Source organism: Caloenas nicobarica, chromosome 1, assembly GCF_036013445.1.
Source record: "Caloenas nicobarica isolate bCalNic1 chromosome 1, bCalNic1.hap1, whole genome shotgun sequence".
Lineage (NCBI taxonomy): Eukaryota > Metazoa > Chordata > Aves > Columbiformes > Columbidae > Caloenas > Caloenas nicobarica.
The window spans coordinates 93,519,186-93,532,315 of NC_088245.1; the positions used below are offsets into that span (position 1 = coordinate 93,519,186).

The window sequence follows — 13,130 nt, forward strand, 5'->3', positions numbered from 1 at the left end:
AGGGACCTGAGGGGAGGAAGGCGACCACCTGCACCACATCAGTTTAAAGCAGTGATTAACACAACACCCTTGGTCATCTTCATGTTTAACACACTGACTAAAGTAACGGCTATGCTGCCAGTTACAAAGTACAGTTCTGCAAACGATAAAATATTTAGCTGGATTACAGGCCGTCATACTGAATGTTGACAAGGTACCCATTCAGGCTTTTGTCCTCACCTGAAGAGGAATTTAATTCTCAACACATACAAGGAAACTGCTTCTTCCAAATTTTAAATTCAGGTTGATTTTTATGTATTGTACATAAGGAGCTGAAGAAGTGACAATTCAACTTTTTATTAGGAAAGAACATTCCAACACAGTATTTGAATTTTTGCTTAAAAATAATTTTAGACATTTTTAAAGAGAACTCAATGTCCATACTGTTCATAAAAATCAGTTCTGTGCATACCTGAATCATCTTGTTTCCCTTCACCCACCCTTCATTTTACCATTTGTTGTCTTTGACAAATATATCACAACCAAAAGAACTGTTTCCATGTTAACAGGGAATGTTTCCATTTTCACAGCCTGTATTGGTGAAGCCATAAAATGAAAACAAAACTTGCAAATAATCCAAGCAAGCTGCGGAAAAAAGTTTTCATCTCATTTCACCTCTAATCACTTATAAATTAAAAAAAAAAAAATCAAGTCCTACCATGGTAATAATTTAAGTTTTTAAGTAGTAATTGGATTATTTATTTAATATCACCTGTCTTTGTAACTGCCCAGTGTTAAAAAAAAGATTTGACTTACAGTCAATGTAATAAAGCAGCTCAGAGTAGATAAAATTCTTATTTTGAGAAAACATACAAAAATCACAACCATTATGTTAAAAACTCTGTTGTAAGTATATACAAAATAATTATCAAAGCATTTGCTCCATACAATGCTGCTGGAAGTCATGAAATCAACTACTTGATCCAGGACAGTGCTAGAAATGGATATCTGGGTAACCATCTCAAATTTGTCTGCTTGGTGACACAGAACAAGAGAGTTTGTCTGTATTCATTACAAAATTGGAACCATAATGTAAAAAGGAAAGTATTAACCCAAAATAAAATTACTTCAATGATGTTAAATTCCTTGCACTGTCCCATTAAACTACTTCTGTTGTTCAGTGAGGGAACCACACTTAGAACATAAATGGCAGCAGCCTCCACTCTCGTTATTTTGTCTGTTCTCTCGAAAAACTCTTAAATCAGCAGATGGTTTTCTTGGGACTTGGATCTCCATTTAGACACTCACCAAGCCTAATTTCAAAAAGCCAGAAGCAATGAATTCCTGTTACAACTCATAAGAGTTTGAACTGGTGACCTGAAGAGAAGCCACCTGCAGCTTGTGAACCCCAAGTCATCTAGTTCATTATACACTGCTGCCAACCCATGTTGAAATGTAACTATGTTTTATAACCCAGAATAACCAAACTAATGCCATTCCTAACTACATTACAACATCTGAAGTATTATACTGAAGTATTTGTTAGCTCTTGGAAAGGTGCCCAAAAGCATCACTCATGTTAATACTTTAAACTCTGTATCTCAGTTTGTCATCCAGCAAATCTGACTCAAAAAAGAGACAGCATCACATGGCTGCAACCATGTCAACATTCAGCTATGCACTACAAGTGCTATATGTCCCCACCCTCACCTAGTCAAGTCAGTTGTGAAAACATTGCTGAGAATTTCTGAGGTTCAAACAGTCAGGTCTTCCCCATCATACAATTCTTGCAGTTGGTTTGGTTCATATTTTATGGAGGGTTTTTCAATTTGCATTCCAGGCTCCAGGGCGTTCTGTCCAACTATTTTAAGACTCACAACTTTTATTTTCCAGGTATTCTCCCTAATGGGACAGCTAATGAGTCCGAAAACTTGTTCAAAGATGCCCAAACAAGCGTTATCTCGATGTACTGTGCCAGCCACCGCTACCAGTACTAACCCATGTGGAGACATGGCACATTTCAGTCCATTGGCATGCAAATTAGGGTTGAATAGAAGACATTCCTCTTTAACCAAGGAGAGCAGGCGAAGGCTCACCATTTCTGCACCAACATATTCTTCCCTGTTTTTTTCTAATGTGTTGTAATGGAACTTCATTCTGGCATTCTCCCAAAAATGCTGTGGTCCCCATCTTTCTTCAGATTTTACTCCCAAGGGATGTTGAGAATTCAGGAGTCCAAAGAACCACTGACAGAATACTTGCCCTAGATCATGAATGTCTTGTGATGACTTTTGTCTCTCTTCATGACTCTGCAATCAAACACATTTTTTTATTAAAACTGCTTAGCCTTAGCATGCGAGATTACCACTTAGAACAACACAGAATCATGTAAATACTTATTTTAAACATTCTTTCTTCCTCAAGTGTTCTGAGAGAGTGCCTGAAGAAAAACGACTATGTAAAATCTCATTTATTTTTAAGATCATAATTATCTTATAATCTAGAGAATCAGGGTAGGCTCTTTGAATTATAGTCAGAATAGTCCCTTCAGTTTTGTTTTGGTCTACAGTTTATAAATACAGAGGAAAATCCTGGTTCTACTGAAAAAGGGCAGAGGAAGGAGTTTTTAACTTCCATGAGACGAGGCTTCTCACAGTGAGAAACAAAATTTGTCCTGAGTAAAAAGTGCTTGGGTTAGTAACTTTTCACTGGCCCTTACATTTCCAAAAGAAGGTTACAGAAAAACAAGGAGGATACAGACACAATCCAAAAAGCTAATTTCATATTAAGGCATAGCAATTTACTAAAAAGTGCTTATAAATTAGCAACTATGTTGAGATGTTTTTCCTGTTTCATGTTACCTTCGGTCTGTTCTTTTTAGTGCCTTTTAATTTAGTTAATTGTGTTGGTCTCTCCATCTTCATATAGCTGGTAAGAACAAACGGTACCTATTGGGAAGTAAGTCACTCACATCCTAATATCCAAAGCTGACAGGATACTTCTCATTTATGGGGGTATTTTACTTACGTCAGTGGAATACACTAACAAAATACACAATTAATCCAGGAAGAACTGAAACACAAAGAAGTAATGTGTTCTAGAACTTTTTCTCCACCAGCTCATGTGCCTGAATTTAGCCCTATTTGGCAGTAAGCCTGCCAAAAGTCACCTAAAAGACTCTTGGTCACTTTAATGAGTGATGCTTGTTGTCTTCACCATATTTCTAATAGGAAAACAACCCAAATCAAAGAAAACCGTAAGTTATGTTACCTTTGCTCCTCCAAAACAGAAAAAAGCCTTGAGGAATCTCACTTACTTTTCTAATTGTACAACTGACCACTTAAAACAGACTGAGACAATATGACGTTGGGATAGGAAGGCTACAGGGATTTTCATAGAGCAGCATAGGCTTACTCTAGGAGTGAAGGCAACTCTATTCAGCCTGTCATAAAATCCTTTCTTCAACACTGAATCTGCTGAGAAAGTACTTTTAAGGAGTGAGACAAAGTAAACATTGCTAGCAGACAGCCAAACCTTCAAAGAATAATTTGAAAAGGCTCAAATATTCTTGTCTTGTCTAGAAGCCTGAGAGAAGAATGGGCCAGTGAAAGAAAGCAGGAAACTGCCCCAAACATACCATCCACTGGTTCCCCATAGGTTCTGGACAAGCCACTTGTGCTCTTTTTTCCCTTGTTTTACAGAAAATGACACACACATTCCTAAAATATATCTAAGATCTAGGGGGATAAGAAATACTTCAAATATGTACTGCACCAAAGTAAGCAGTAAGATTTTTTAGATGCTATTATGGGTCAAGCTAAGCAAAACGTCTGTTCCTTGCAGTTGAATTCTTGGTATGTGTAGAAGAACAGCAAAATTTAAGTACAAACATTTAGGAAACAAGTTGCTTAGGAATTAGATGTTGTAAGACAGATTTTTAAGTTGATTATAAAACATGTTTAGTTTAGATGACGGTTCTTTCTAAAGGAAGGTTCACTGTAAAAGGCAACAATTGGATGCTCAAGTAACAGTCCTGTGAGCCTATTTAATTTATATATACATAGTTTGTTTATCCTCTGCTTTTTCTTACAACAGGTAAGATTTTTTACTTAAGAAAAATCATCCAGACTTTCCAGTGTAAAGATACATGACCTCCAACTCTAATGTGACATGTTGTTTTGAACAAGAACTAAATGTACAGTTATTTTGTAGGGCTTCTCAGTATTTACAACTTGACAGCACGACTTTTAGAAGTAAATGAAATATCAGGTTTGCTAAAATCAAAATCTAGTAAGCATTAAATTAAATATGTTTTTAGTTAGTATTAAATCTGAAAAGTTTGAAGATTTCTATATAGAAATGCTGTATTTGTTTCACAATTAACTGTAATTAATTTCTAATTCTGTTATATAGGTTCATGTTACCCATTTCTTCACAATGGTGAGGGCCACAAGAATTAAGAGAAAACAAAGGCAAAGAAAGATGTATGTGATAAATAAACCAGCTGAATTTCTCATTCTTTGCGAGTGCATTTTAAGTACTTTGGAGAATTTCATTTACTTGCCTTCAATCATAAAACTTTGCTATGGCGTGATACCTGGGAAGTGTTCCTGCAAAGCAACATTCTAATTTTTTTCCAAAGTACGCACACAAAAAAACTGTTTTGAAAACAAATTTCAGCTACATTCTCATGAGTTAATCCCTAAGAGAAAGCTCAGCGCAATAGGTTATCAACAGCTACAGAGCTCCAACAGTCCAGCTGGTGGGGCTGTTGCCCATTAGGTCTCAGAAGTACAGCACTTAAAAGAGCAAAGTGGCTATTTAGAACTAGATAGTAAAGATCCAAGATTAGTAAAACACTGAAAGTTCATTACACTACCAGGATTTGCTAAATGTCAAAATTCTGAACTTCAGAATAACCTGTAATTGCCAAAACACATTTAGTTCCACTGTATTAAGTGTTACTAATACCAGGGGGGAAAAAAGTGACATGGACCTGGCACTGCTACAAACTTTGCATTTGAACAATATAAAAATTTGCTAAAATCCATTCTGCACTCTATTAACTGCAAGAGCTAAGAAGGAAACACTTTACAGACAGTGCTACTTCGATTGCACTGTCTCTAGAAGTAGATCAAGGCCACTTACAAAGAGCCGGTTTTCTCTTCATCCTCCCCCAGCTCCCCCAAAACGTTTCAGATCATATTCTCACACACATTTTCACCCTGTGATCTACCATCGACAGCGTCTCTTTCCTCTGCTCTGGGATGTGCCCTGCCAATGGTATCACTAATGCCTGGTGTGGCAGGAGGATGACTGGAAATCCCAGATCTACACCAAAAGTTTAAGAAGATCCACTACATTAAAAAATCACAAGGGGTTATGCAGAGTAGAATTACTTGTGAATATCCTCTATTTTAGCTTACTGTACAACTTAAAAATTAAAAGCATGGAGAAGACACCACACATTAGAGTTCAAATGCACTAATACACTTTGCAAGACAGAGCAGAAGACTGCGCTCTGCAAGTGACAGGTTGGCACAGACACCTTAAAGTGATGTAATTAAAAAACGAACAAACAAACAAAACACACACACAAAACCAAAGCAAAACACCAAAAAAACCTGCCAAGAATGATCAAACCAAGAGTTAAAGAGATTCAGTACCTTTCTAAATACAGGTGAAGAGCCACATTTTGGATGTACATTAGAACTCTTACACTGGTTACTTTGCGAAAGCAAAGCTATGCATCCTTGGGTCTTTCAGAAAACATTACTCACCTCTGCATGTGGTTTTCTCTCCCCTGAGTCCCAGGCATGTGTTGTGCACTGCCCACTCCAGTACTGCTTTACACGATCAATGAGCAGATGTTTCTCAGCAGAAGGAGGCACTGGAATTTCTTGTGCTGCCAAATACTTAAAAATTATTTCTCTGTAGACTTTTCTGCGTTTCAGAAGTTCTTCTACACTTTGGCTGTAAACCAAAATGGCATGAATGGCTTCTGCAAGTAAAGAAATTTAAGTTAGCAGTTACTTCTCTCACGATTAAAACCCAAACATATGCCATTTCTTAAACTCCTGACCAGCACCTCCAAACACAGCACAAGACAAGCCTAAACAAAATACTTAGAAGTTTGTTTGCAAGCTGAAATCTGACCTAATCATATTAGACACAGAAGATACCCAAAGGCTTGGAAATAGGTTTAAGAAATGGTGCTGCTTTTACAGAAAACCTTCCTACCTTGTAATCCCTTCTTCCTGTTTAATGACTGCTTGGAACTTATGCATGGTTTGAGCTTGATGAAACAGATGCAACTTTTTCTTCCAAATGAAATTACTAATATTCTTCAAGTATTTTCAAGCTTTTCAGAAACTCCAAGCACTTCGAGAAGTATAAAGACTCTTGCACACAATGCATTTCACCTATACTTCCTAAGATGCAGCTAGCCTTAGCTTCAAAAGAAGTTCATTTAACCTGAAATCACTTAGGGCTTCCTGCTTCACGTCATCATGCAGCACCTTCACTTAGCGAAAGCTGAGCTCTATTTTATTCTCTGTTTGAAAAGCTCTGGGATACTTCAAAATAAGCCAGCCACCTGTCTTCTTGGAAGCAAGATTACACAGAGACAGAAGAACCAGATGAATCTTTTATGGTTCTTCTGATTATGGAATGTGCATCTTAATTTCTGCATCAAATGGGTAGTTCAGACAATTTGGTCAGAGAACATATATTGTTATTTTGAAGAATATGCAAGTTTTAAAATATTTCCCGTGAACAGAAAATTGACAGAAACGCAGAGATAACCAAGGTAATCTCTGATTCCTTGTATGTTGACCACAAATTCTAGTACCAGAAATCTGTAGTTTTTCAGACAATACACAGCAGTTCGTGAATGTGAGGTTCCATGTAGGTTCCTGAAAACTGATGGAAATGGAATGAAATCCATTTTATTTCCACACTAATAAAATTACTAATCTAGAGTTCATAAGAAAACACCATCGCAGCACAATTACAGTGCATTGAAATGTAACATTCAGAAAAATTCAGCTACAAGGTCTGGTGACAAAATTAGGAAACATGACAAATGGAAATTCACTTTTAAAGTAGTTGTGGTAGCCAATTCTCACCTGAACTGAGGCTGGGTGTTTAACATGTTACCTATAAAAACTGTACATTTAAACAAGAAGAGACTAATAACTGAAGTAAAACAAAAACAAAACAAAAGCACACACACACACACAAATCTTTTAATTTAACCTACAACCACTGCAAAAAGCAGATTAAAAAGGCAAGAAGAAAAACTGAAGGAATAAGGCTTTTTTAAGAAATGTGTTTGGCAAATTTTACAGGAGTGAGTTATATCACATGAAATATATTCAAGGTTTTTAGATGAGTATATTTCAGGGTAATGTGCTGAGTGGCCTCAGATAACTCATATAAAAAATAAAGTTTTACAAAACAAATCTCAACATCTACAAAATGATGGGGGATGGTCGCACCTGAAAGTGCTCTGTTCGACAAAGAAATAAGTTTAATATTGTGTTTTTCCCTTTCAAAACCTGAAAGCAAACGTCATTAACACAAAAAGCAAGAGATATGAGTTTTAAATATGGTTTTAAACACTAAAAGGGCATAAAGAGGCAGAGTAGTGCACCAAGCTCATTGAGTGGGGGGTAGGGTAGTGCACCAAGCTCATTGAGTGTGGGGTAGGGTGCCTAAGAGAGAAATATACCCTGTTTGCCTGAAAATAAGATAGGGTCTTATATTAATTTTTGCTCCAAAAGATGCTTACTTTTTTACATATGTAGCTGCCTGGACACTATTTAAATTGACTTCTTTTTATGAACTGTAACTAGGGATTACTTTCAGAGTAGCATTTATATTTTGAGCACCCTCAAAAATCCTGAAAAATCACACTAGGGCTTATTTTCAGAGTAGGTCTTATCTTCCGGGAGACAGGGTAAGTGCTTGAGATCTAAAAATCTGCCACAAGCCACTAGCAGCCCCAAGCTCCTTGGCCAAGACCCCAAGCCCCCAGCAGCTAAACCCTGGTGCTTTTGGGACACACACGGGCCCACTGGAGGAAAAGGCTCCCAACGGCTACAAATAACTCAACAAAACGTAGCTGCACATTTCACACAGAATCACATGGAATGTTAGGGATTGGAAGGGACCTCAAAAGATCATCTAGTCCAATCCCCCTACTTGAGCAGGAACACCTAGATGAGGTTACACAGGAAGGTGTCCAGGTGGGTTTTGAATGTCTCCAGAGAACGAGACGCCACAACCTCCCTGGGCAGCCTGTTCCAGTGCTCTGGCACCCTCACTGAGAAGAAGTTTCTTCTCATATTTAAGTGGAACCTCTTGTGTTCCAGTTTGCACCCATTATCCCTTGTCTTACCATTGGTTATCACCGAGAAGAGCCTGGCTCCATCCTCGTGACACTCATCCTTTACATATTTATAAACATTGATGAGGTCACCCCTCAGTCTCCTCTTCTCCAAGCTAAAGAGACCCAGCTCCCTCAGCCTTTCCTCATAATGGAGATGCTCCACTCCCTTAATCATCTTTGTGGCCCTATGCTAGACTCTCTCCAGCAGTCCCCTGTCCTTCTTGAACTGAGGGGCCCAGAACTGGACACAATATTCCAGATGAGGTCTCACCAGGGCAGAGCAGAGGGGAAGGAGAACCTCTCTCGACCTACTAACCACCCCCCTTCTAATACACCCCAGGATGCCATTGGCCTTCTTGGCCACAAGGGCACAGTGCTGGCTCATGGTCATCCTGCTGTCCACCAGGACCCCCAGGTCCCTTTCCCCTACACTGCTCTCGAATAGGTCATTCCCCAACCTATACTGGAACCTGGGGTTGTTCCTGCCCAGATGCAAGACTCTGCACTTTCCCTTGTTAGATTTCATTATATTTTCATTAAATTTCGCCGCAGCCCCGCAGCGGACAAGGCGCCGCCAGCTCTCCAAGGCTCTGAGAAACCCCCGGGTCGTTCCAGCACACCGGCCCAGCTCGCTTCTCCCCCAGCCCGCTGCTGTGAGCCCGCCCGGCCCGGGGTCACCGAATCAGGACGCGCTCGTAGCCCCCGGCTCCCACCGTCCCGGCCGGGAAGGGAGCCCAGCGGCCGCGCCCCGAGGCGCAGAGGCGGGTCCCGGCACCCCCGCCGCGGGGCTGTCGGGCCGGAGAGGCCGCGGCAAGAGGAGGCAGCGTTCCCGTCCCGGTCTCCGCGCACCTTGGCGGCTCTCCGGGTGCACCAGGCGGTTGGTGACCGTGTCCGTCAGCGCCAGAAGCTCCTCGGTCTCCAGGAGCTCCAGGAGCTCCCGGCACCCGGCTCGTTCCCGCTCGCTCAGCCCCAGCGACGCCATCGCCGGGTCCGGCCCGGCGAAACCGAAGGTGCTGCCGCTTCCTCAACGGAAGCCGCCGCAACGGCCGCTTCCTGCGCGCCGCTCCGAGCAGCCCCCGGCGGAAAGAGCGGCCGGCACTGAGGTTCCGCCGCCGCCGGCGGGACACAACATTCCAGATGAGGTCTCACCAGGGCAGAGTAGAGGGGAAGGAGAACCTCTCTCGGCCTACTAACCACCCCCCTTCTAATACACCCCAGGATGCCATGCTCCGGCCCCGCAGCTGCCCGTGGGGATCAAGGACCAGGTCGGGGAGGACCCGACAGCTTCAGCCCAGGCCACAGGTAGAGAAAAGCCACATGAAAGTGAACTTAAATGTATGCGTTAGATTTATGAAGACGTTATAATTATCACCCTTCCCTTCCATCAGATCGTTGTCATGCTAATTCCACTCCCCCGGGAAGCGCTGCAGCCCCATCTGCTCCACATCACTGGCCACAGGGTGCGTGGTGGCTTCACCTCCTCAGCACTTGTGAGCCCAGCTCACATAGAATCATAGATCATAGAATCAGAATTATGGAATAGTTTGGGTTGGAAGGGAGCTTCGAAGGTCGTCTAGTCCAGCCCCGCCCTGCAATGAGCAGGGACATCTTCAACTAGATCAGGTGCTTCAGTCTCCAGCTGTGCACCACCTGAGCATTTCCAGTATTAGACCTGTCATGACAAGCACATTGCACGATGCAAAGGAGAACAGAAAGGGAACCTCCCACAGTTGCTTAATGATGGTTTTCCATCGTTAATGCAGAGCCCACACATCCAGCCTTATCAGAGCCTGCCCGGAGCTGGAGGCCTTATACAAACAAAGCTCCCAGCAGGGTCCAGCTGTGCACAGCCACCACTGTTGGGTCCTCAGGAATGGCTCCGTGCTCCTGCTGAGGTCTAGGCAGCTGCTCTGGGTGGAAACAGGCTTTAGAAGTCTACTGGTAGGCCTCAAGCTGAGGTAACACCTACGGTGGTCACTTAGCTGGACTGACCAATCTTTGGATGTCAGAGCTGCAACCCCTGTGGCATTGAGTTAAGTCTTCAACTTGTGACTGAAAGAGCTGTTGGACACCTTGGGAACTAATACCAAGCAAGTTACACGTGCTCACAATAGCAGGAAGCCTGACAGCACAGCACCTGCCCAAGGAAATGAAGTTCTGTAAGCCAAAACTTCTTTTCTATTACCTGCAAGGCTTGAACCCTGTGCTGCTCCTCCACTCGGCAGTATTTTCTCTGACCAGTGATGGTCACTTTATGGGTCATGGAGAGAAAAGGCTGGAAAGAGAAATAAAAAAGGAAAACGAAGATAGCTGAAGTTTCAGCTGAGCGAAGGACCATAAGCTATGTAAGGGCTGGTGCTGCAAAAAATGCAGATTCAACGAGTGCTTGACCTCACTGTGGCAGAAAAAGCAGGCATTCTCATCAAACCCATGCTTCAGTATGGGCAGCATAAGGAGGCCATCTTTTGGTGCTAAAGCTGCCTGTGGTTTCAAAAACAGGAAGATCTAGGTTCTATAAGGACACACAGACTGTCACTTGAAGACAGGAGTTACAATTACTGGTGATACCTTTGCACAAAGAACTGAATGCTTCTTTATAGTAGGCTCTGTTCGGATCTGTAGTAACAAATGCCCATCGCTCTCAAGATCCTGTAAACCTAAGACAGAACATCTACATAAACAGAGAATACAGGACCACCTCCCATACTGTGCATACATTTTAGATGTCTGATTCCTCTTTGAGATATAAAAAACTGTTCATGCAGATCTCCTAGGTTTATCAGAAGGAAAACCAACACGCATTCAGCTACAGTAACAGCTATTCTCTTGAGTTATAGCAATGAATTAAAAATAAACCAGAAACAGCTGAACTATTTTTGCCCATGAATTTTTAGTCTATTCAGTCCTAAAGCATCTGGAAAGATACAACACAGTAATGCTTACTGTCTGCTGTGCCAAATTTCCCCTCTCATGTACATCGATTTCATATTCTTTATGCAGTTCAAGCAATGTGTAATGGTTTCTTTTGACAAGATCAGCCTCATGTATAATATGCGTGGCCTTGGCACAGAGCTATTACCCATTCTGTAAGACCAGTTACTTGCACACTCTTCAAGTACAAGAAAGATCTCCCACCACAATATGCAGTGTGGTGTTCTGCATATCCGTATTAGAATTTACAAAGCAAAATTGGTTCATCGAAAATGGGACTACCTACATGCCACCAATTTTGCTGCTGAAATTTTGTAATTTCTTAAAATTAATCCCGCAAGCTTAAAATTAGAAAATGCATCTGAGAAATATAAATGACCTTTCCTTCATTTTGCTTATTTTTCAAGAAACCTATTTTAGATTTGCAGCCTTTGGGGGAATATTATCTGAGTATTCTAGAATTCGGAGGAAAAAAAAAAATCAAGATGCCATTTTAAAAATTAGATTATTTTGTTTGCTGTGTTTTCAATTAACATTTTTGTGGGGGGTGGGGGCGGGTTGCCTTAAAATGGTCATATTCCCATTAATCCTGAGAGAAGAAAAGTGCATTGTCATCACAGAGATTGGAAAGACTCTCTAACATCCAGAACTGATGTCTCTCCTGGCTTTCTTATTTTAAACCAAGGCCAGTCCTTCTAGGAGGATTATACCTATACCTTGTAAGTGCTTCCCCTTTGGGGGTGGTGGTAGGGAAAATCTCAGATGTAGATTTTGGTTTTCTGTCTTTCCTGTAACTCAGAATTCCCTACAGAGTTTTTATTCAAACTTTCAATTGACTTTGAACACTGACGAGGAATGTAAACTGGCATTCCTAAAGGGGAATAAACAGGAAAATTATTAGCATATATAAACAAAAGGTGAAGAGAAGTCTTGCAACACTAAATTGCTGTCATAATTCACTACAAGTGATCCTCTCCCTCCCCGTTCAGAATTTTATTAACTGCAAATTATACCCCTAAAATGTCAAATGCTCTCTTATTCTATGAGCACAGTGCAGAAGTCAGGCACTGAGACATACGGTACTGGATTAAATCACACTGATGCATAGAAATACCACTTCTGGCAGTGCTAGATACTGCTCCAAGTCACACAGCACTGCTCTGACATTAAGACAGTACAAATATGTCTAAGGTTATTTGGATGGGCAGGAACTGAACTTACTGAAACACCAGTTACAGGCTTTTTTTTTTTTCCTTTTTCTTTTCTTCACCTCTTCTTGAAGAGATAAGCAAAATAAATGAGAAATTACTGACTACAACACAAGCAAACACACATAAATTTTAGCATCATCTGTAGAAGTAGCTGTTTTATAGGTGGGCACAGTCAAAAACTATAATAACTAAAGGATATTTACATACATACTTAAATGATGCTGGCCATTGCATTAACTGATTTTACCACTACCATCCTAAACTAAGTTTTCCAACAAGTGGGTTCATAATAACATTGAAGATGACATGTATGGTCTGAAATATTATATTATAAAAATGGGCAACAGTAGCTAGTTACCATATGAAGCATATTCAGTTTCACTGTATCTCCCATTCAATAACATTTCATAACCTCCAACTGATATTTTATACCTACCTGCTATCATTGATATTAACTTTCTTACATAATTCTAAAAATCAGAAAAAAGTATGACCGTTTCAACTTTCAACATACAAAATTCAAATATGTACAAAGTTATCTGTACACTCCACAACTTCGAAGCTGACATTTGCTTAAACTTATATAGACTATTTCACGCACCCTTGAGCACCTCTTG

The 13,130-nt window shown here is 40.8% G+C and overlaps 1 protein-coding gene across 1 annotated transcript; it reads right to left on the minus strand.

The window, feature by feature from the left end:
- Positions 1–411: 411 nt before the first annotated feature.
- On the minus strand, positions 412–9,389 carry C1H3orf38 (chromosome 1 C3orf38 homolog). The gene is made up of 3 exons (XM_065650100.1): positions 9,221–9,389; positions 5,760–5,980; positions 412–2,288 (listed from the first exon to the last, which is right to left on the minus strand). The coding sequence occupies exons 1-3, from the start codon at positions 9,351–9,353 to the stop codon at positions 1,734–1,736; spliced, it is 909 nt and encodes a 302-aa protein (XP_065506172.1). The 5' UTR covers positions 9,354–9,389; the 3' UTR covers positions 412–1,733.
- Positions 9,390–13,130: the final 3,741 nt, after the last annotated feature.

Bases quoted from the DNA above. Each gene is read 5' to 3' on its own strand.
- C1H3orf38 (XM_065650100.1), bottom strand. From the start codon at position 9,353: ATGGCGTCGCTGGGGCTGAGCGAGCGGGAACGAGCCGGGTGCCGGGAG. The intron at 5,981-9,220 runs GTGCGCGGAGAC...CTTTACTTGCAG, and splicing joins GCACCCGGAGAGCCGCCAAG to AAGCCATTCATGCCATTTTG. The intron at 2,289-5,759 runs GTGAGTAATGTT...GTTTGATTGCAG, and splicing joins AGAGAAAACCACATGCAGAG to AGTCATGAAGAGAGACAAAA.